This window comes from Megalobrama amblycephala, linkage group LG16 (genome assembly GCF_018812025.1).
Source record: "Megalobrama amblycephala isolate DHTTF-2021 linkage group LG16, ASM1881202v1, whole genome shotgun sequence".
NCBI classification, from domain to species: Eukaryota; Metazoa; Chordata; class Actinopteri; order Cypriniformes; family Xenocyprididae; genus Megalobrama; species Megalobrama amblycephala.
The window spans coordinates 15,697,300-15,722,709 of NC_063059.1; the positions used below are offsets into that span (position 1 = coordinate 15,697,300).

The 25,410-nt window shown below is 36.4% G+C and overlaps 1 protein-coding gene and 1 long non-coding RNA gene across 7 annotated transcripts in view; one reads left to right on the forward strand and one right to left on the reverse strand.

Annotated features, from left to right (window-relative positions):
• The first annotated feature begins 2,183 nt into the window (after positions 1–2,183).
• Positions 2,184–25,410, forward strand: part of LOC125249558 — a 33,358-nt gene continuing 10,131 nt past the window's right edge. The window contains exons 1-2 of one of the 2 annotated variants that reach the window (XR_007180578.1): positions 2,184–2,320; positions 10,246–10,356. This is a non-coding gene — a long non-coding RNA (uncharacterized LOC125249558). Of the gene's footprint in view, positions 2,321–7,494; positions 7,617–10,245; positions 10,357–25,410 lie in introns of those variants that run through there. The other variant, XR_007180579.1, reaches the window with a different exon arrangement.
• The window catches only part of abr (ABR activator of RhoGEF and GTPase), a 343,069-nt gene continuing 334,876 nt past the window's right edge, over positions 17,218–25,410 (reverse strand). For all 5 annotated transcript variants that reach the window (XM_048161871.1, XM_048161872.1, XM_048161873.1 and 2 more), the window contains 5 exons: positions 25,268–25,407; positions 24,111–24,245; positions 23,855–23,960; positions 21,613–21,763; positions 17,218–18,657 (listed from right to left, as the gene is read on the reverse strand). In XM_048161871.1, the coding sequence (XP_048017828.1) occupies positions 18,568–18,657; positions 21,613–21,763; positions 23,855–23,960; positions 24,111–24,245; positions 25,268–25,407 (622 nt within the window). In that variant the 3' untranslated portion in view covers positions 17,218–18,567. The remainder of the gene's footprint in view (positions 18,658–21,612; positions 21,764–23,854; positions 23,961–24,110; positions 24,246–25,267; positions 25,408–25,410) is intronic.

The window sequence follows — 25,410 nt, forward strand, 5'->3', positions numbered from 1 at the left end:
CACCGCGTTATTGCAGGCCCTTCAAATAGGTCGTATGAGATCAAGAGACTATTCGACAACAAAAATATTTGTCGACAATTTTTTATTGTCGACGTTGTCGATAATGTCGACTAATCGTTTCAGCCCTACAGCTAACCGAGTTAGCGACGTACAAAGAACAGTGGAAGGGCATGTAAAACATACTCCGATGTATTCTCATCATGGACAACAATGTGTTGAGTCACATTTGTATTGTCTTTTCAACACCTTGCTATTATGCAAGTTGTTACAAGTTCATCCAATGATAGTTAACAGCAGAGATGGGACCAAGTCACACATGTGCAAGTCTCAAGTAAGTCTCAAGTCTTAACCTTCAAGTCTCAAGTAAGTCCCAAGTATTTTTTTCTTGGGCAAGTCAAGTCAAGTCCTGTAGTAGGTCAAGTCAAGTCCAAGTCAAGTCACCTTTTTATTGTAATTTTACCTGCAGAATCTGATCTTAATAAAGTGAAAAGACAAGATATAAGTAACTGTCAGTAAATTAAAATAATTTGGATTTGCATTGTAAATACTCATGTTCAGTAAAATACATCATGGAATCAAACAAAATTGTAACTTCATAAAATTATTTATTTTTCACTTCTGCCAACAGTGTTTGAAATGTTTTAAATTTTCAACATTGAGTCCATAAAACAAATAACAGCTTAACATCCAACAGCCTCCTCTCTGAACACCTCCCTCTCAAACACAGTTTACATACAACTAGGGTTGTAACGATATACCGGTATGAGCACGTACGATTATCATATCGTGTACATTTGCTTACTTACGGTATGGTAAAAAAAAAAAATAATAATAAAAAAAATCAAGACGCAGAATTTCACTTGCGCATAGACAACAACTTTCCACTTCACTAAACTTGCTCCACACCCACACATACAGCAGACAATGTCAGAGACAGAAGTTGCTATCTCTGTTCTCTGTGCCCCGTTGAAAAATAAGTTACAATTTGCAGTATGAGAATACTTTAGATACAGAAAAACAAACGCGGGGCTGTCCTCGAGTGTAGATATCCCAAAACAATGCGGGCGCAAAGTAGGCCTACCTGCAAAATGAGGAAACACATCAAACATGTTGACCTATATTCGAGAACACCATCCGTGTAGATGCAGGTATGTTCCGTTTATAACATAGGTCGTATGATGTGCGTGACGGAGAAGGAATCCCGAAATCCAGTCATGAAAATGGAATGTACAGTATCCGCTTGTTAAGTCATTACGTAAGGAACGCCGTTTCCGGGTCCAAGCCTGACTCATTTCACTTGAGAATGCCATCGACGGCCGTTTATGAGCGCTATTTATTCATATTAAACATCAATCATTTTAAAAAGTTAAACATTTTAAATACTTACAGTCTACACAACAGTCTCCATGCTCACAGCGTCACAGACATTAATATTTTAACGATTTATAAAAGATGAATCATTGTCTGGCCATCTGGAATTTTGGTATGGAGATAAAGGTTATGATTATAATTTTTTTGTAGTATTACACCACATCGTGTGTGTATATTAGCACCATTTGTTGTTTTCTTGTGGTATGAGATAAACGGTGCGTTCCAAACGGGATTTTGCCCTCCGAAGGGCACTTTGGAGTGAAAATAATCATGGCTGCCATATTGAAGTGTCGTTCCAAACCAAAGTGCTCAAAACTGGCCACTTCAAAGGGCCCTTCGGAATGAAGGATTTCGAAGGGTACAACTGATGGACACTTCATGCCCCCATGATCCTTTGCACAGGGAAGTTGTTTGACGTCACAGAATAGGTAACAGAGGTTAGGAGTTCGATTTTACCTATAAATGTATATAATAGTATTTTTCTATAGCTACTCCTGCAATATTTATATGAGTTAGATTTGGTACATTATTATGGTCAAAACGACATTGTACTTCAACAAAAATACTTTACAGTTACCTTTATCAATCCATTCAAATGTTTCAAATACATAGACACAATATACTTTATATTTAAAGTAAAAGACCTGCAGTAGCTTATAATGTTAAATGAATGCATATTAAATCAAAGAGTAAACCAGTGGAAAAAAGATGAAGGCGCCTCCTTGATTGTCTCGTTAAGATGACGCTGAAGTGCGTTCCAAAAGAAGAGGGTTTTTTTTACCCCTACACCCTTCATCCCCTCGAAGCTCTCACTCCAGAGGGTAAACCCTTTGAAGGGATTAGGGCATAGGGATGTGCCCTTCCAAATGGAACGCAGGGAGAGCGTTAGGACCCGGAAGCGCTGCCGCGTGACGTCAGACTTAACAACCGGATAACGCAGCGATGTCAGGTAAATACGCGCGATTTGTTGGACTGATGAATAAAACGAAAGCAGAGCTGTACAATAAATCAGATCGCGACATGGTCTAGGCGGGGTCTTTGAATATTAAACGCAAACAGACTGCTGTATAAATATATTTGTTTAACGTGTCTGCCTGTGTGAAATGAGCTGCGCTGTTTCGTGTACTACATACTTCAGTATGCGCGGCGCTCTTATTGTTTTTTAAGTGTTTGCCGTCTCGTTATCAGAGGACATGAACACAAACATATCCACGGTTGCTCTGAGATAGCGCTTAATGAGCATTTCATCATTTTATTTGAGAAAAACCATTGTCAAATACACTTAAACTCAAAGCTCTTCACTAGATCCCGTCAAAATAAAAGACCGGTTTTTAACTCGAAGAAATTGACAAATTTATTATGATTGTTAAATAGAATGTACTTCTCAAAATATAAAAAAAGTTAATTTCATTTCCATCATTTTTGATAATATTTGTATTAAAAAAAATAAAAGCCAGAAGAATTAAGTCAAAGCAGAATTTCTGAATTTTAATTATTAATAAAAGTTGTTCAGTTTCTAATCCATAATAATTTATTAAATGTATTTGATTGTTTTTGATTATTGAAATCTGAATAGAGAAAACAAACATTTTAATTAATTTATTGGTCATTTTAATTGATGATATAAATAAAAATTGATTTGTTTAATACCGTATACCGTGATACTGTGAAACCGTGATATTTACTCAGACGGTTATCATACCGTGGAAATCTCATACCGTTACAACCCTACATACAACATTAAACTTTGTTACATTTCTCCTCTCTCTCTCACAACAGCTTTACTGACATGAAAGGAGCTTTTGTTGTAGTATTGTTGTTCAGAAAATTTACATTATTTGGCACTGTATTTGGCATATCACGGTTTCGATTTTAGTTCGTTGGTAAAATACAACTTAGAGACCATTTAAGCTTTGTAGGCCTATGTTTTAAATTTTCGGTTTATGATGAAACGGTGGTGGCGGCACAGGTTCATTGGGAAACACTGAATTAATGTTTAGCTGACAAATGTGGTAAAGTTGTAATATCAGCTGCAGAGGCGCACCGACACTAAGGGTGCTTTCACACCTGCCTCATTTAGTTCGGTTGAATCGTACCAGAGTTCGTTTCCCCCTTTGGTGCGGTTCGTTTGGGCAGGTGGGAAAGCAGCAATCGCACTCGGGTGCGCACCAAAAGCGGACCAAACAAGCGTACCGAGACCTGCTTGAAGAGGTGGTCTCGGTACGCTTTCAAACGAACTCTGGAGCGGTTCGCTTGAGATGTGAAAGCAATCCGACCCAGTTAACGGACCAACGAACCAAATGATGTCATAATTCATAACGGGAAATTTGATATAAAAAGCGGTAGTGTCTGATTCTGTGAGTGAGCACATTATTTACCATAGCTGAAAACCAACGAGCGCCTCTGTTGTGTATTTGCACTTCTCCGTGCGAGAATGCTGTCCCGACAAAGCCTTTCCCCGCTCTGCTTCATTATAAAATGTATATGGTCTCTCTCGACACACTGACAACAGTTCGCCTACTACTAGACAGCGCTGGGAAACCAGAGACGGACCGAGAGAGAAAGAGAGAGAGGGCGTTTGAATTTGCCGCAGCATTAATATATGTAGTATAATTTAAAAGCGGGAAAGACGGCTACATTTATAAAGTGTTTGCGTGTGTCTCGACAGTTACAAATAAAGCCACAATAAACTCATGGAGCGAACTTGTCAATCATTATTTTGATGCATGACGCAGAGAAAATTCTGACCAATAAGAGGACAGTTTTACTCGCATGTGACTTGCCTAACGCATTTTGGTACGCTTTGAAATGTTGCTATGTGAAAGCGAACCGAACCAAGAAAAAAAAGCAACATTGTAACAAATTTAGTCCCTTTTCGGAAAAAAACAAGCGATCCATAGGTGTGAAAACACCCTAAGTGGGGGCCCCAGGCAAAATTCATAAATGAGGCCCTTCTAAAAGATTTTATAGTTAAAATATCTTTGTTACCTAGTGACGTAATTATACAACATATAACACAGTCAAAACACATAACAGAACAAATTGTTTTAATTTACAAAATTCGTCAACAAATCTTACTAATTAAATAATGTCAACTAAATAAATGTATTGATATTTATTTATATTAATGCGAGCTGGATAAACTAGGCAGGGCTCAATCCTTAGCTCAACGCTAAGGATTTTTTCTACTGGCTCGGTCGGACCAGTGGTTCAAATTTTTACTGGCCCCACAACAAAAAAATTAATAAAAGTAAAAGACAAGAAAATGGGCCTATAAAAAAAGCATATTTATTGTTTCCGTTGTCTTTGTTACATTTAACCTAAATAAATAGGGTTATGACACCAAAAGTCAAGTCAAGTCAAGTCACCCTTATTTATATAGCGCTTTTTACAATGCAGATTGTGTCAAAGCAGCTTTACATTGATAATTGGTATATAATTTTCCTTTTAAAGAATAGTGTCAATGCAGACAGATCAAAAGCACTGTTGAATAAATGTCAAGAATACTGTTGAATATCAAATGTCAAGTCAAATTAAATTAAATTAGGGCTGCACGATTAATCGTATTTTAATCACGATAACGATATCTGCTTCTCCTGATTGATTTTAAATAATCGTCACGATATTGGCCCACTCTATGAAAATGAACATAATTTGGAAATATTGGAAGTAATATTAGGAGTTTCGCTGTTTTATCTTTTGAAGTTCCTAAAGGTTTCACCAGTTTTCATAATGCTGATCAGCTAGAAATTATTGTTCTTTGCTTTACAAATTTGCCGGGCAATTTGAATCTGGTTTGTCTTATTGCAAACGAATTTTGTTGCTTTAAAATCTAATGTGAATACATATTACAAAGCGCTCACCAAAACCATGTTTTGTATTGATTTACCATCTAACGAAGTTATCATAGTTGGGTTAAATTAAGTCGTTGTGCCACCTACAGGCCTTTTGGGTGAATTGTAGGTTGGTAAAGAACTTGCAAAATAGCCATAATTACATTACTCTTTTTGATAGAATAAACGTAATTAATAATCGTGATTATAATTTTGAGGAAACTGTGGCACTGGCTGTCGTGTCGATGAGGCCTTCACAATGGATGATCTAGTCGACTCGATCTCTGCTGATACTTCAGGGCTGCGTTGTGGTCGTATCAAGGCGCCGGTCCTCGGTCTCATCTGGATACGGCCCGAATCCGGTTGACTACGGTAAACCTCGGGATAAACAGAAAGACTAATATTAGCGTAGATGCCATTCTTTTTCTGATCTAACGAGTACATCTGGTGTTATAGGAAGTGTTCCCGGTTCCGGCTGAACTAATTTATGCAGCCTAATAATCCTTTAATGGATTTGAAGATATAAATTTATAATGTGTTATGTGTATGCCAGGTTAAAGAGATGCGTTTTTAGTCTAGATTTAAAATGACAGAGTGTGTCTGCGTCCCGAACAATGCTAGGAAGATTGTTCCACAGTTTAGGTGCCAATTAGGAGAAGGATCTACCATCTGCGGTTGATTTTGATATTCTAGGTATTATCAGCTGGCGTGAATTCTGAGATTCTGAGATTTTGATGATTTAACAAGTTTAGACAATTCTTCCTCTCCTAAAGCAGTAAATGAAATGAATTTTTCCTCAGGGACACTACAATGCAAGGTCTGACACGATACTGTAGTAGACGGTTGCATGGTTATAATTTTCTCTCTAATATTATCAATCTTGCAAGTAAAGAAGTTCATAAAGTCATTACTGCTGTGCTCTTTGGAAACATCAGAAGTTGAAGCTTTATTTCTTGTTAATTTAGCCACTGTATCAAACAAATACCTAGGGTTGTGTTTATTTTCTTCTAAGAGTTTTGAAAAATAGGCAGATCTAGCAGTTTTTAAAGCCTTTCTGTACTCAATCATTTTCTCTCTCCACGAAATGCGAAATACTTCTAGTTTTGTTTTCTTCCAGCTACGCTCCATTTTTCTGGCTGCAGTTTTTAGGGCCCGAGTGTGCTCATTGTACCATGGCATTGGATTAAATTCCTTAATCTTTTTTAAACGCAAAGGAGCAACTGAATCTAATGTGCTGGAAAAGACAGAGGCAATAGTTTCTGTTGCAACATCGAGGTCTTCTAAGCTGTCTGGTATGCTAAGGCGATGAAACTGATCAGGAAGATTATTTATAAAGCGATCTTTAGTGGTAGAAGTGATGGTTCTGCCATATTTATGGCGGGGAGGCAGTTTAGCCGCTTTCACCAAATGTAATATACACGAGACTAGATAATGATCTGAGATGTCGTCACTCTGTTGCAGAATTTCAACGGCATCAATATCGATTCCATGTGACAATATTAGATCTAAAGTATGATTACGACAATGAGTGGGTCCCGACACGTGTTGTCTAACACCAATAGAGTTTAGAATGTCTGTAAATGCCAATCCCAATGAGTCTTTTTTATTATCTACATGGATATTAAAATCACCAACAACAAGGACTTTATCTGCAGCTAGTACTAACTCTGATGGAAAATCAGCAAATTCTTTAATAAAGTCTGTATGGTGTCCTGGTGGCCTGTATACAGTAGCCAGCACAAATGTCAGCGTACATAATGTTACGTAAAGCACCATCACTTCGAAGGAATTATATTTGAAAGACTTTTGACTAATACTGTAAATATTACTATAAATTACAGCAACACCTCCCCCTTTGCCTTTCAAAAGCTACTAGATTAATTTATATTATAAATATTGTTAGACAAATAAACAGTAAGTAATAAAAGAGTAACAAATAATCAAATTACGAGTAATAGCACAAATAAATAAAACAACAAACATCTAAATTAAATAAATGGTGCTTTTCAAGTTTTTCATGTAGGTTTAAACAGGAGATTTTCAGGTACAGAAATTGTAATCTAATGTATAACTATAGAATTATAGAATAGATTAAGATTTATTAAAGTTAATCGGTCAAGAGCAGTTACAGATGCATAAAAATGTTTTAATGTTGAAAATATAAAACGTTAAATAGCCTACTGTTATTTGAAATTATAAAAAAAAAATTAAGACACTTCAAATGTGAAATTAAACCCGCCAGTAGGTGGCAGTGAATCACTGTTAATGAGCGAATCATTGAGATTCAACCGATTCATTCAAGCGTCTGATTCACTCAGGAAGTGTTGCTCAGAGACTCAAAACAATTCTGTGGACTTTGGAACTATTTTTGTTGGTGAAATAGAGCGAAACAGGCGATTTGGTGTCTAAAATGTAAGTCACTTGATATTAAGTTCTTGTTCATTAAACTGTACGCTGAATAAAATCAATAACTTTTGTAATCACGATAATATTTGGAGAAAACGGCGCTCTTTGTTTAATCTTCATGCTTTCTTTTTCGCTTTTGCATGCCAGACGTATATGTCTTCATGTTTAATAAATTGAATTAGGCATTTTAAAGTAAGCGCTGCGCCAGTTTGAATGCGGCGGCAAAAGCATAAATAGCGTAACGAGAGAGGGGTTCCGATGCAGAGATGTCGCTGCGTCACTGCGTGTTATAATATTGATATTAACATGACAACGCTATTCTCAGCCTGCGCTCCAGCTGAGTAATCAACTTTATTTTTTAAAATAATTTATATATTTTATATTCAAACTGAAAACATGATGTGATTAACACTCAAGTCATTCAAGTCATCGTGTCTCAAGTCAAGTCAAGTCAAGTCCCGAGTCTTTAACTTCCAAGTCCGAGTCAAGTCTCAAGTATTTTATTTTTTGTCAAGTCAAGTCACAAGTCATAAGTCATAAAAATAGCGACTCGAGTCCAAGTCACCAAGTCACAAGTCCCCATGTCTGGTTAACAGAGCAAGAATAGACCTCCAAAAATCAACATAAATGCCATTTGGAATGGGCTTCTCTGTTAATTTAATCAGAACAAGAACACGGTGTTGACAGTAAACAAAGACAACAATTTAAACAACCAATACACATTGACACTTCATTGTACTATTCAACAAGGTCAATGTGCCATTCAGTAAGACCAGGGGCCCGTTTCAGAAAGGAGGTTAATTGAAAACTCTGAGTATGTTAACCCTGAAATGAGGGAAACTCTGGGTTTTCTGTTTCAGAATGGGAGGTATGTCAAACCTGAGAAAGCAGGTTAAGTCAAGCCTGTTAAGTTAAAGCCGGTTCCCTGATTACCGCTAAATCGCCATCACCTGCTTTCAAATGGAGCGCCTTTTAATAGACAGAGCCGTAGTTCACGGACAAGCCATGCAAAATCGGGTTCATTATCGAAGTCGATTCATCTTCGATACTGAACGTGTTTTTGCGTGGCTTGTCCGTGAACTACGGCTCTGTCTATTAAAAGGCGCTCCATTTGAAAGCAGGTGATGGCGATTTAGCGGTAATCAGGGAACCGGCTTTACTGACGAAATGCGCGTGAGAATCGCATGCGATATATCGCCCAGCCCTACTCAGAGTCAGTTACCATAGTAACTTACTCTGTGAACCTAACCTGGTCGGGAGCAGGTTTTCTTCGGTAAACCCAGAGTTTCCTTCGGTCTCCTCCCCTTTTTTAAAGTGCAAGTGATGTTTAAATAGTTCACACATTCATTCACGCTGCAAAAATGCTTTTCGTACTGAGTATTTTTTTGTCCTATTTCAAGTAAAAATATCTAAAAATTCTTAAACCAATATGGATTTTGCATATAAGAAAATTATATAAGATTTTTAGTCTTGTTTCTTGGGGGGATCTAAATTAAGTGCATTTTACTTAAGTAAAATGATCAATATCTGCCAGTGTGATTATAAAAATAATCTTAATGCAAAACGGAAAAGATTATTCAGAGTGTCTATTACTAAGTGCAAATTTACAAATTTACAAATTTAAGTAGCTCTATCTCCCAATGTCAGACTAGGTTAAAATTGTTGCATTCTCTTGTAGCTGCAGTGGTGTAGGCAGTAGTGTGATGGGTGCGGAGAACTAACTTGTGATGCGATTGACTGGGTTTGAATCTACCTTCTGCCGAGCTCGCTATTCTCCCTTTTCCCATCACATTAGAAAGGCATTTATTTTCAATAAAAATTAAGAAAATGTTCTAAAAGTGGAAGTAAATTGCCCAACGAGTGTTTAATAATGATAAAATCATTTACACTCTTATTATTGCATCGAGTTAAATTATGTTTCTTCTTTTTTTGCATGTGGAATACCATGAAAATGAATATTAGTTCAATAATTTACGACAATAACACTCTACCAGTTTTCACCTTTGATATTATAACAGTGATAAGAATTAAACTTGCATTGACTCAGAAGTATCCGGACGTCCTTTTGTCATGTGCTGTTGCCATGGTGAATCGTAATATCGGCGCTCCATTGATGATGGCTTTTCATAGTTGTGGTGTACGCGCTTAACTCAGAGTCAACCTACTCGGAGTCGACTGAACTAACTGAATTCAGCTGTTCTGAAACAGAAAACTCTGAGTTTCCCCATCTCAGAGTAAGTCAACTCAGAGTTTAAGTTTTAACTTAGAGTTGGTTGAACCTCCTTATTGAAACGGGCCCCAGGCCATTGTGCCATTCAGTCTCATTTAAAACAATCATAATTATGTATTTTTCACAAAATCAAATTGTGTATTTACCAAACAGCATCCTTAATAAAGAAGATTCACCACACTTTATTATCTAACACCATGTACAACACTTTACTGGAGAATACAGCATAAATACAGCTAAAGTAGCATATTGTTACAATCACAGAAGGGTAGAGACACTGGATATATAAAAGTAAGGTGTTAATTTTCACAACCAGATGAAACAACAGCAAGCAGCTGAGTATATAGCAATACTGAAGTAAAGTGGAGATGAATGGAATGATAATACTGTCCTTTGTTGTTGCAGGAGGATCACTGACAATCTGTGGTAGTATTCCACACAACACAGAGCTGAGGGACTTCACACACATCTAACAACAGTTCCAACACATAAGACAAGAGACAAACAGAGTCACAGGTAGGTTCCCATCGAGATCCTTGAGGAAAGCATACTGGTAAGACACTAACAAGACCAGACAATGAGTGTGACAGAGCGAGTCCTTTATACTGGCGGTAATGAGTGTGATAATGATGTGCAGGTGTGCGTGATCAGTACTCTGGTGACAGGGAGCTTTGTGATTGGTTAATCATGTGATGGAGTGCATAGTGAAACGAGGAGGATGATGGGAATTGAAGTCCAAAACAGAAGAGAACTGTGACACATATAAAGACAAATGATATTCAAAAGAAATAAAAATGGGTTATGTTAAAACCATATTATATTAATCAGTTCACAACTGATGAAGCAACACAAATGCATGCAGGGTGAAATGTCTTGAGAAACACAGAATCACATCCAGTTTCCTTATCATCAGAGCTCTCCAGGTTTTCTTCCTCTTGCTTGCTTATCCATGTCCCTAACATAATCATCTTCTTCCATGTCTCTAAACAATTTGAAATTGTTATCCAGCACCATACAAGACAAATGACAAACAAAAGATGTGACCAATTCAAATCAAATCACTTAGTCACAATACCATGAACTTGAACATGAACGTGATAATTTTTTTTGTGCAAACTCTGCAGCATGACAGTATGGATGGGATGACAAGTATAGAATATACTGTATTAACAATATACACATTATACAGAAGGGACTCAATACAGGTAGAGAACACTATATGGTACAATATTACACTATACACAGAGCATGAACTGAAAACAATAATAAACAATAATCACAGTATACATATTTGCAGCAGCATAAATTAGTTAAATTAAATTAGTGTAAATAGAATGTCAGGGTGCAGAATAATTGTGATTCACAGTTAGTGTAACTGATAAAGTGCACTGCATATGAGGTTGGTGGGGTGGGGTGTGCTGCTGTGTGTGGCATTACTGGTACGAGTTCAGTACAGTCTGATTGCCTGTGGAAAGAACTTGTCTCGCAGTCTGCTAGTGCAGGTTCTGCGATAACGTCTGCTGATGATAACGGTGACAACTATCCATGGCTTGGGTGGCTGGGGTCTTTGATGATCCTCCATGCTTTCCTTACACACCACCTGGTGTAGATGTCTTTGAGGGACGGAAGCTCACCTCTAACAATGTTCAGTGCAGTTCGTATCACTCTCTGCAAAGCTTTGCAGTTGAGGGTGGTGCTGTTCCTATACCAGGCACGGATCCAGCAAGACAGGATGTCCTTTGAAAGATCAACATCAAATGCTGTACTACAGACAAGAATACAGACATTCAAATGGAAATATGCACTTTTTCATATTTCTGTCTTTTCTGTTCAGGCACAAGATGGCCATGTTCATTCCTCATCCCCAACGGGACTGGTTTGCCTGGCTTGCTGTGACTGAATTTCTTTGCGTTTTTGGTCTTCCATTTCAGCTGTAAAATGTTTATTGACCCCACGTTTAATTACTATTGTTGTTTAAATATTTATATTAAGACAGATATAATTAAGTTCATTCACCAAAAGATTCAGGTTAGAGGATTTGATGAATAAATATTGATTACAATTTTCTACAAACATGATCATGGCAAGAACTTGCTGAGCCTCACTAGTAACCATTTTAGTTTCAGCACTAGCAGCTTCGAGCTCAAGTTCCCTGGTAACTCTAGCAGCCTCCTGAGTTCATCTGTATACATCAGATTCACAGTCTGACAAAAAGCCATCATGCAAACTCATTCTTTTTTGCTCTGTTGTAAGGTAGAACATGTAAGTGAGTGAGGGAGTAAAGGACTAAAATAAAGAAAAATAGGCAGAGAAAGGAAGAATTTTGTGTGTAAGTTTAACAGGATGAGAAGAAGGTTTTGTGAGTTTTGTACAAGTATGCTTGTACAATATATGAATTTGCTGATTTGGTAAATTGTATGAATAATTACTGATGGGGCTATGTGGTATGTAAAAAAAGTTTAAGAAACATCAAATGCTGTGCAAAATGTAACTGCAGTTCAATAAAGGGATAAGACCAACACAGACATACATAGGAAATGTTTGCATTTGCAGCTTGTTGTCTTCTCTGTAAACGCACAAGATGGCCAAATTCTTCCCTCTCCACAAACAAGACAGGTTTAACAAGACGTTGACAGTGCTTCCTTTGGTCTTCACTTTCAGCTGAAACAAAGAAATATATACACATTGAGTGTGTTAAAAATTATCTGTGACCAAAATATCTGAGGAAGGACTTTACGGAAAATAGTTAACACATAAAATAACTGTGCTCAATAACTGTTAAGGGTTGAACCTTTGAAGGACTTGTTCAGTCTCCCTGGCAGCTTCTTTAAGATTAACATTGGGAGCTTTGAGTTCATGTTCCCTGTTAATACTAGCAGCTTTCAGACAGAATTGGTCAAAATGTGTTTCTGAGTTTTAAAAATATGCCAAGGTGAAGAAGAGAAAGAAAGAGAGCAAAAATATGTGTAAATAAATTACGGATTATGGGTCAGAAAAATAGGCAAGGAAAAGTTAAGAGAGAGAGTGAGTGAGAGAGAGACAGTAAGTGAGCGTTTGCGCGAGATGGCTCTTTTAAGAAAAGAGCTGTGGGATTGTGATTGTTGTGGGAGATGGAGATGGAGGAGTATGTTATCTGAAATAACTGCAAGACAGAAAAAATATTGAATTACAATTACATTACAAAAAGAAATGTAAGGCATGGCAAGTGTTGTGGTTACTGTGCATTAAAGGATTAGTTCACTTTCAAATGAAAATTAGCCCAAGCTTTACTCACCCTCAAGCAATCCTATGTGTATATGAAGAAATGTGTATTTCTTCTTTCTGATAAACACTCTAGGAGATATTTTATGTTCAAACTTTTTATTAAAGCAAATATTATTACAACAAAAAAACAGATTACAAATTTAACATTTTTTACATTTTAAGACCAAACCCAAACATAGTACATAACTCCAAAAAAATAATAAATATAAAAAATAAAATGTTAAACCAATAGAAAACAATCATAAAATAAATACAACTAATTATAGAAAATAATAGTCATAATAATACAAATACAATATATTAATACAAACTATATATACATTATCATATATTAACAAGGAGGTAGAATATTAAGAGACTTGAAGTAATCTATAAAGGGACACCATTTCTCTCTGAGATATTTTAATAAATATCCTGACGCATCTGAGCTTTATGATGGCAGTGAACGGGACCCACAAGTATAAGCTGAAGAAAATTCTTCCATTAATATCCATCCATCATAAACGTGTACTCCACATGGTTCCAGGGGGTTAATAAAGGCCTTTTGAAGCAAAGCGATGCATTTGTGTAAAAAAAAAAATTAATCCATATTTAACAAGTTATGAAGTAAAATATCTAGCTTCCACCAGACCACCTTCCGTATTTACGAAGTTACGAAGAAAGTGTAGACACTGGCGTTGTGTCAGTTACACTTTTTTCCGTAAGTTAAATAGGGAAGGCATAGGATGTTTTTGAACTGCAACAGTTTTACACTTTCTTTATACTTTGAATACAGATCTGGCTTTTAACGTGATTGACGCGGGTTCGAATCCACCTTTAGCCAAGCTCGCTCTTCTCCATTTTCCCATCACATATCACATCAGAAAGACATTTATTTTCAATAAAAATGAAAATAATGTTCTAAAAATGGAATTAAACTTTAACCTAATGAGTTACCCTAATAATTAAACCTAATGAGTGTTTAATAATATTAAAAGTATTTATTGGGTTGGTTTAGGGGAAGGTGAAGGGAGGGATTTTATTCTCTCAATAAGGCAGAATCCATTTATTAATTTAAATATAATCGTTTACACCAGGTGTCTCCAACCTTTTTGTGAGTGAGGGCTACCTCAAGGGATAAAATAATCTAGAGGCTACTTGTTTGTTATGCTCAGAAATATTTATTATAAATAGAACATGGTGGTGCTTTTTTACTTTTACTTTTAATCACCATCATATGCGAAATAATAAAATATCTTTTTTTAAACAATTCTTGAAAAAATATGTAAATATATATTGAAAGATGTACATTTATATTTTTCTCTCTGAAAATCAGAATCACAACTGCCACACAATTTTAGGAATCATTTGCCACAGGGGCAACAATAAGTGTTTGATTTTTTTTTTTCTCATGGAAATGGACAGTAAAACACTGAGTTTAAGTTGGGATGCAAATGTACATTTGTTTACATTAACTACATCAGTATAAAGACCTAATTTTGAAATATTTAAATATTTATTCTGACAGTGCTTGCTTCTGTTTTTTTATTTGCTCACTAAAATTTACCATTTGTTCTTCCATATCATACATTTGTAATCATGGTAACAAAAACAAAACAAAACAAAACAAAACAAATAAACAAACAAAACAAAACAAAAACAAACTAGGTTCTCTATATGGCATGTGTTATGAAAAACAGCAGTCCAAACATAGCCTATAAATATAAATGCAAAAAATACATTTCATGCAAAAAATGCCATAGCTTCTAAACAAAAACTTACTGTAATTATATTCCATTACTCCTCTAATACATTTTATACGTTTATTATAATATATCAACATTCGATATGAATATATACCACATTTCTGCCCAAATTTCTGTTCCTTTTTACTACAGTAAATCCATGAGTTGTGGAGTGAAATGTCTTCTAAATGGTTTGTTCTTGGAACAATTTCTCCTGTTTTTTTTGCGTCAATATGAGAATGTCAGCGCTGTTTCATTTGGCTTCAACCTAGTTTAAATCACAGAGTCATATGAGAATTCAAAACGCTTCTCACTGGATCGCGCAGCTCTGTTTAATAATGATCGTGTGATCAATATCAGCCTAAGCCCGCACTTAAACGCAGCTGCTTTGAGTGCGCTCGCTTATTGGGCCGAGCTGATAAGTGGTCCGCGCTGCGCAGTTCATACAAACTTCGTGCCGCTTTTGTCGCACTGGAACGAAAAAAGCAAAATGATACCATTTAGTCGAAGTCTGGAGCCACGATTTACATTAGATTGCTAAAGGCAAGATGGGGCTATTTATAGAATGTGCTTAGGGGGCTAAAAATGCTGCTAATGAAAATTATGTTATTGTCACTTAGTGTGCATAGAATATATTGCTATTTTCACTTAGTGTAAATAGCATCTGTCGCTATTTGCACTTATTGTAAATAGCATCTACGTGCAAATAGCTGCTGCCAAAAAAAAAAAAAAAAAAAAAAAAAAATTCTCCCAAACACCAAAACTCAGATGTGGCTACTGAGCATGTAATGAGATACTGGGTCATGGAAGCATGGATTTGATCCCAGACACAAAAGCATCAGTGAGTTCAGGCACTGCTATTGAATGATGGGGTTTGTCTGGCTCTTTACATACATCACAAAGGTTTAGTGGGGTTTACATCCAGGTTTTGCGCTGGCCATTCCAGTTATACCACACCAGAGATAAACATTTCTATAGACCTCACTTTGTGCACAGAGACATTATACATGTATGCTGAAAAAAGAAAAACATTATCTAACTTTTGTGATAAAGTTGTGTATGTAATGTAGCATTGCTTGAGCATGTGAGCAGCACACAGATCATGCACTTTATCTGAGGGTCACTAGATTTTTATAATATTTTCATACTTATATGCCATGCTGTCCAATATTTATCAGTTTTTACAGCTATGCACTGTGCTTGATTTTTTTTTTTTTTTCTTTTGCAGTAAAGGACTATCCAACAATTCTCACAATTGTAAAATGACCCCACACAAGCATATTTGGTATCATACCATATAAATCATATCTCATCATATATCATATATATATCTGATATATACAGTGGCCGAGAGAGCTCAACGTGCTGCAACTGAAGAAAACACATGCAAATAGAAAAAAACGCCAGCAAATAAAGAAAACATCTTCATCAGTTTGACAACACATGTGCTGCAAAAGTTCACAACACACCCAAATACAGAAACGTGCAGCAAAAGTTTACAACACACCCAAATATAAAAAAACGCTGCAAAAGTTCACAACACAACCCAAATATAGAAAGGCGCTGAAAAAGTTCACAACACACCCAGGACTTTTTTCATAAATAATATATTTTTTAATAATTTACTTGATTTTATGTCTCAAATCCCAGTCAATTATTCACTGCAGAAAGTGAAACTAAAAATTCAGCGATGAGAGCTCTACTTCAACATGTTCTTATAATTCAGTTATAATGGTATTTAACCATAATTTATTTTTTTAATATTTCTCTTGTGGCCCATATGTAGTGAAAAAAAATAGAAAAGATGTAGGCTATTTCGTGTTAAACAAACAATTTTTTTTTTTTTTTTTTTTTTTTTTTTGTTAAATGAGGAGTTAGCTAATTTAACATCTTATTGCAGTCAATGCAGCATGTTGGTTATGTGGTGATGCACTATAAATTATTGCGGGGCAAATGAAAACATTAATTTAATTCTAAAGTAGCATCATCATCATCATCCAGATCATCGCAGAGGTGGGCTTGAGATCGCCGGGCCTGGTAGGCTATGTGCTTTTTGCAACGCGTTTCTGTATTTGTGTTGTCAACTTTTGCAGCGTTTCTATATTTGGTTGTGTTTTGAACTTTTTCAGCACGTTTCTGTATTTGGTTGTGTTGTGAACTTTTGCAGCGCGTTTCTGTATTTGGGTGCGTTGTGAACTTTTGCAGCACATGTGTTGTCAAACTGATGATGTTTTCTTTATTTTTTGCTGGTGTTTTTCCTATTTGCATGTGTTTTCTTTAGGTGCACTGCATTGAGCTCTCTCGGCCACTGTAGGTATCATATAAATAGGTTACCTTTTAATAAAACAAAAAACATGCCGTGCTCAAGGTACAATTTTATTTATTTTACTAAAAACGGGGGGGGGGGGGGGGGGGGGGGGGGAATCACATCAACATAACCCTTGTTAATACAGTAAGTATACTCAATATCTTTTCAACAGAAATAAAATACACCAGTTTTTAATTTCCTTTTAATATTATATTAAAATATCAGATAGTTTGCAATCTAACAGTGCTTACGAAGTACATCACTGGATTTATAGCAGAAAAGTTGTTTTGTTTTTCTCTCCACTCTGCCAGTGGCCTTCAGCAGTGGAGTAAAAATAATAATAATTAAATAAATTCAAAATACAAAAATGAAAATAAACCTTTGTGTTATCCTGCCCAGTTTTATCTGACAAGCAGAACATGCAAAAAGGGCATTAACAAAGATCTTTCTACAGAATACACCGAAGCATCACCAGACACTTCAAATTGCAAAGGTGACATTAACAATGTTACCTTACGTTTCCCTAAATCAAGACAAAGTTTTGCATTTTCCAAGTATAATTTCAGTACATTGCATATCATGACTTGTCCAAAAAGCTGGCTGATTTAACTGTTAGTTTCTCTCTTCTAAAGTATAATGAAGCCTATACCAACAGTTAAAATGAATAGATCAAAAAATGCAAATGAAGGACTCCGTAGAGTCTCAATGTGTACTAGACTGTACAGGCACAATTAACAGTATATATTCATAATAGATAGGGCAATTTTTGGCCTGGATGTTCTTGGACAAGGAAGGTCTGGGATTTCAATGTTTTGCCCATAAGGAAACACTTGGAGCAGGAGATTTTATTTTGAAGAAATGCATTTGCTTCTCTCTCTCTCTCTCTCTCACAGCTCACTGCCCTCGTAACACATGCACAAAATTATGAAACAAAACAAAAACAAATAATATTTATAAAACATGGAAATGCTGATGTTTATTAGAATATCTCTTCAGGAAGAGAGCAATTGCAGTTCACTTCCAGTCCCGGGATCACTGAACTGGGCTTTAGGAGGAGTCGCCACAACAGATGCAGCCATCCTTGCATGCATCTGCAACTCTGACGAACCAACATCCCAAGACACTAACCTTCGGATGGGACGGTAAACAGGGTGTTTGATATGTTAGGAAGTGTGTTTGTGTTTGGCAGAACTCCTGTGTGATAAGTGCAACATTTCTATAATGTGATGCCGAATCCTGGGGTCGCTCCAGATCACACTGCTCTCGCTGCAATTCTTCTCAATGCTGGAGCGAAGCTTAAGCCCCTTTTACACATGAAAATAACTGGAGACAACAAATGCAGGGGAGAGCAGGCACAGTCTCTCTGTGTCTCCCCACTGTACCATTGGCTTTGTACAGAAAAAAATACATTTGAGAAAAAGGACTTGTGGGTTAGACGTCAGTTGAGAAATAGAGTGTATTCTTCTTCAGCTCAGCGAAGGATATGGGTGGATGCTGCAGGTAGTACAGCAATACCTGAACCTGTGAAAGAGGAGGAAGACAGAGGATGTGACACAATTATTATACTATCCTGACACAAACAATCTCAACCATGCAATTAGGTATTGTCCTAAATTGTCCTACAGCATTTGATTGTAACTAATTACATTGCAAAAATAGAATTTATTTGTTAAGAATTTTATATTATAATGTTATTGGCGTACTAGGTATTGAGAAAAGGTCTGTACGTTAATGATGGGTATAACAAGGGACTGGCTTTAAGAGTGAGTTAGAAGACCATGTTGTAAACAAGGAAATTTAGTCTTTCGATAATTCAATCCCCTTTCAAGTACCTTTTCATAAATATGGATGTTTTCAAGGGTTTTCCAGGACTTAAATTTCAAAAAGCCAGTCAAGTACTTCAAGCACTTTAAGCACCTTGTACTCAAGCACTTTAATCACTTTCTACACTGGGAGTGTATGTTACTAACACTGAAATGTGTGCTTGAACTAATAATAACAGCAGTCCACTAGAGAGTGCGCACGGACTTTTAAAGGTTCGCGAGCTGAACTGTGCACGCGATGGAGCGGGACACGGAAAATGAAGTAAGGCCTGGCTATAGTAGACGCGGCTTAAGACAACTTTTATTTTCTTTCACACACAGCACAGAGAAACATCTTTCTAATAAACATTCACAGCCACGATGTACAGAACACTCTCAAAGATATAGAAGAAAATGAATAAAAACATTTTGGATCAATAAAATATATATATTAATAACTGCAGAAAGGCCACACTGCAGATAGGCCTAGATATACATTTCATATGTCGGCAAATCAAATTACATCGGCTAAATTGTCTGTGCGAGCAAGCTTTAACTAATCTACAGCGCAACACTGATGCACCAAAAAACATAAATAAATAAATAAATAATTTAATAAAAAATTATGTTTTTTTTTTATCAAACATTAATTTACAGAATTGAATTAGAACAGAATATACCGTTCTAATAAACGAAAATAGCCTACTTAAAAAAATGAAATATGATCAAGTCAAACTGCAAAATGCCTGAAGTGCAGGGGAACTTATATTCAAAACACAAGCCAGAAATAGTTAAATTAGATAAAAAGTCTTTCACGCGATCTGCCTGTGTCCGTTTGAGTCTTTTCAAATAGCGCACTATAGTCAGCTCGTTGGATTTATTCACGCACATTAAAAATATTTATTAAAAGCTTCTTTCTTTTCACATTTTTATTTATAGTATTAACATAATAGGCTGTATATTAACCTATTGGGAAAGAACCGGTATGTCTATGTAAAATCAGATATCGAGCGCTCAGCGCACCCATATTTCGTCTCATAACACCTCTGCGACAATTCGACTGTGAGATTGGTAGTCGAATCAGGCTCCTCCTATCGAAGATTCGAATCGTCGACTATTCAGGGTCACCCCTAGTTATTATTAATATATTATATTAAGACTAATATAAATAAACACCACTGGGCCAAAAAAAAAAAAAAAAAAAGAAGAAAAGAAAAAGAAAAAAAAGGGCCAAGCCAAAAATAGCTAAATATTTAGCTTTAATGGTGCACAAATCACTGGTCAGGAAATTAGCAAGAATTGCACAAATGCTGTAGATGAAGAAATTTAGTAATTTTATTATTATTTCAGAGCTCACACACAGAGCTCTCTTTAGCTGTTTTTCATAGTCACTAATTAATTACAACTCTTGGCCAAAACTCCCAGGTGTCTTCTTTAAAAAATATATCAACATAATGCCTTTAATTCAAAGGGTTGATGTACTACTAAAAATGCTTATTTAAATTTAGATATGTCATTATTTTGGCATGTTTGCCATTGTTCTTGGTCTAGTATTGTCCTTGTAACCACTGTTGGTGAGTTTAAAAAAAAACAAACAAACAAAAAAAAACATTTATTTTAGTGTTTTTTTTTTTTTTTTTTCACAGAACTAACAGAACAAAGATGAGTTTGTTGTTTTGTTTATGCCAAGCCACCAAGTCTTTGTTTTGTACTTTGTTCACGTTGTTCAAGTTAATAAACTGCACATAGGTTCACAAAAGACTTGTTTGCAGAGGATCTAGTTACAAAAGACGACTGTGTGATGAGCTTCAGGATGTGACGGTGAACTTTCATTTGAAATTTCATTTGTTTCATTTGCGTCAGTTTGCATGTCGGCTTGCTGAAGAGATGCTCAGCTACTCCTCTCTGGCGATGTGTGCTGTTGTAGCGCTGTCATATCTGGGTACCGTGAGCAATTATAACACTCTTGCATGTTTCATTTTTACCATTTTAGGAGGAGTAAAATGTACATTTTTGGCTTTAACAACCAGATGCATTTTGTCCAGTTTCAGCTGGAATGTGGAAAAATGCCCACTCTTTCAGTCTTTTCACAATTGGATAGCTATCCGATCAGAGAAAACACATGAAGTGACGAGGTATGCATTAAATAGAGTTTCCACATGCATCACAGTCAATTTGATGTGTATGGAATGTTTAATAGGATTCAAAATACTTGGTTGAATATCTCCGAAATTTATAGCATTGACTATGTACAGCAGACCAAGCTGTAAGCTGTCACTGAGTAACTTGTGTGTGTGTGCGTGATGTGCAGTGGTCACGTTATGGTTTACCAGAGCTGCATGCTTTCATTTACTTGCGCAGTTTAATTCTCACACTTTAATAATATTTTTTTTTTTTATAACTCCTAACTTAATGAAACAAGCTGTGTTACTATGAGGAATGATTACCTCAAAATGTAGATCTGTATGCAAGGTACTTTATCTGAATGAAATGCATACACCTCTCTCGCTTTTGCTCATGTGTCAGCGAATATACCACGTGTGCCATAAGTTGCCGACCCCAAGCATTATAGTGATATTCAATCTATCCATACTGGGCAAGATTTCACAAGTAATTTCCAGACACTGTAAAACTCTTGACATGAGCAGGATTCACTGTGTAAGTCAGGACTGACCTGTGCCATGACATCATGTGACCAGATGTCAGAGGCCAGCGTGATGTGGGCCTTACTGCTCTCTGACTCTGAGGGTCTCAGCAGAGTGGGGCCAAACACTGTGGCCAAATTATGCAGAGACATCTTATTGACCGGTTCCTTCTCTGCCACCCTGAAATGAGAGGAAATTAAACATCAATACTGTCACATCTCATGCAATCATTAAGTTGAACATTTCACAGTTTATGATGACTCAACACATGCACTGTAGCTCAAATGTGATGTATAGAGTTGGCCAGAAAGTGTCTACAGTGAGCAGTGTTGATAATGTGGAGTGACTGTGATGTGTTAATGGGCAGCAGTTAGAGTTGGCAATAATGCCTCCAGAGAGATTATTTGTGACAGTGTTTATAAACCCGAGGCCTTGCTTGCTAATTCCCGACATTTCAGAGAGATGTGTGTGAATGGCAACAGCAGTTTCACACATACTAAAATAAAACACAACCCTGGGTATTTATGATGGAGACTGAACTGCTGTTCATATGAAGCTGCTGGCTTTAAAAGGGACCTATTATGCAAAAATCACTTTTGCATGGTGTTTGGACATAAATGTGTGTTGGCAGTGTGTGTACACAACCAACCTATAATGATAAAAAAATCCAACCACTCCTTTTTTTTTAATCCCAATAAATCATAAGCAGTGTTTCAGAACAAGCCGTTTCCAGATCCCTTGCAGTGTGACGTCACATTAGCCACAGGCCCACGAATGTTGACAGACACTTCGGTTTTAACATAGAACCGCCCTGAGCGAGTCTATGTTAAAACTCACGTCTCCCAAGCGTTTTGGGTGCTCTGTAGCTGGATGGATTAATCCACATAGCTCTCTCCATTTACTCCCTAAATCTGAGCTGCTGAAGACGAGGTGGATTCATTTCATTTCCAAAGAAAATGCTCCCTCAACTCTACCGAAATTTGTTTATGTCTGCGCGAATCATTTCACACCGGACTGCTTTGTGAACGAATGCCAATACAAAGGGACAATACAAAACAGAGGTTGTGCTAAAAAGTTGTTACTTAAGGACAGATCAGTAACTGTTCGTGATCCAGCTTACAGTCTCCAGAGTGATACTGGATACGGCAGTAATGAAGGTGAGAGCACTTTATTCTCATCGGGGTTGATTTACAGATATAAAGTTTACCAGTTTATTAAGCACCACCCGAAAAGGCATAAGGTCTTTATATATTTGTTTATTGTTAGTTGTAATGAGTGTTTCTGTGTACTTTGCTATGTATGTTGATGATAATGCAAGGGAGAGAGAGAGAGAGAGAGATTATGGATAATATTTTAATGCACACTTGCACTGTGTTTTAAGCTCTTACAGTGATTTTCTAGAATGAAAACAGACACTTCATATTTTGTGTGAAGTACAATAAACATTATAAAACTCATCTGTAAACTGGCTTGTACTAATATAGTGGATAAAAACAAGAAGACAATATAAGTTATAACCGTAATTAAACTAAACTATATCTGTTCTATCTCCATGCAGCATATATTCGCAGTTTCTGACATTATAGTGCGTTTTGACCTGTCTTTTTTTACAGTCTATGGTCCTGACTGAATCCTGACTGGGGAGAACGAGCTCTTGAAGCTCCACCCTCTTAGGCAGAGTGCAGCAGCTCATTTGCATTTAAAGCGAACACACTGAAACGGCGCGTTTTTTCCTCAACCCCAAAAAGTGGCAATTTTAACATGCTATAAAAAATTATCTGTGGGGTATTTTGAGCTAAAACTTCACATACACACTCTAGGGACATCAGAGACTTATTTTACATCTTGTAAAAGGGGGCACAATAGGTCCCCTTTAAAGAGTCACTGAAAACAACATTTAATCCTGACCTCCGTTAGGTTTGACCTCATGGAGTAAATTCATTGAATATTGCTGTGTTTAATGGACTGTGATAAAGTTATAGATTTATGATTCAAAAACATAGGCACAAGCCAATTTAAAAGTTTGGGTCGGTAAGATTATTTAATGTTTTTGAAAGAAATTTCTTATACTCACCCAGACTGCATTTATTTGTTAAAAACAGTGAAAACAGTAATATTGTGAAATATTATTACAATTTAAAAAAACTGTTTTTCTATTTTAATATATTTTGTTGTGCCAAAATTGCAATTTATTTAGTGTCACAAGATCCTTTAGAAATCATTCTAATATGCTTATTTGCTGCTCAAGAAACACTGTATGTGCGCTCTTACCTCTTCAGGTGTTCCAGTAGGGTGAGGAATGTGATGAGATTTGGGTCTGGAAGTGACCTCAGCAGATGCATCATGCAGTTTTCTTTTGCTGCAGGATCTGATAGAGCTGTAATAAAGAGGAGTGTTATGATGTTATCACACCTCAATCATATGCATTTGAAATTACCCTATTTGCTACATATCACACTGTAATTATGTTTTAATAATCTTAAGATGTTGAAAAAATAAATGTAAAAGAGATCAAAGATGAAAATACCAATGCCCTCCATGAAGGCCGGGTACAGTCGGTCTGTGAGAAGAGGTTCTGGCAGCTCCCTGAAATACAATTTCAGTGTCCCTGCTATAGCATTAATGTCCATATCACTTAACATCATCAGGATATCTTTGGTATCTGAGAGAGAGAGAGAGAGAGAGAGAGAGAGAGAGAGGCACACAGAGAAAAAGAGTAAATGATTTGCCACCATAACAAATGCTGCAGGAAACAGTCATGCAGGCTTGAGTAATGACATATGACATAATACTAAGTAACACATGTATGTTAGCTGAAGGTACGGCTCTGGATACTCCCTACAGACTCTGTGTGTGTATTTATTGAGCCAGCTGACAGCTGGAGGGGGTCAGACCTCTGGATGGCCTTTCCCACAACACTGTTGCTGTTTTTAGACTCAATACACAGACCTCACATAACCAAAGAGAAAGAAAACAGTGAAAAGAGACTGATGGGAAATCATGAAAAGCAAAATATACAATGTATTAGAAATACACAAATGGAGAAAAATCAGGGAAGGGATCTGTTTTGCAGCAGATTAAAGCCTCTGTGTGTGCAATGCTGATGCAAACTCTTTTGCTAAATAAATGCACTATATTAGCCTTATATATTTATTAAAATTTACTTAACCTGTTAGTGATGTCTTGATTATTTAATGTTTAAATAGTGGCTGTCATAACTTGTTTCATGACAGATTCATCTATATGATTATATTTCAACAAAGAATTGGAGTAAAAACTGACTTATATGCAATTTACATGTTTGCATACAATTTTTTGTTTGAGTGTTGATTAGCAACCGAATTTAATAGTTTGGGCTCTGTTGTTAATTGTGACATTTAATATTATAGCAAATAAGGGCTCTCTATATAGTTTAATAGCATTAGCAGAGATAGATTTGTTTTATCCTTAATAAACTTGTAATTAAAATTGAATTTATCTAAAGACAGACACACAATTTTTTCAGTAAACCACTGTTTAACAATAATTTAAAAAAAGCAATTTTATGTTTAGTTTTCTCCCCCTGCTGTACCAAACCCATACTGAACCGTGACTTCAAAATCGCGGTACGTACTCAAAGGTCAGTTTTGTGTACCGTTACCGTCATACCCTAGTTTGAGCGTGTGAAGTGTAATTGTCTCTTACTGGCGTCAAACGCAGCTTTGAGAGCCTGGATGTCTGTGGCCACTCCAGAGATCCTGTAAATGCCCACTTCATCAATACCTCTCTTCTCCACCTCCTCAATGCACTGCCGCACAATGTAAGGCACCTTGGATCGTTCGCGCCTG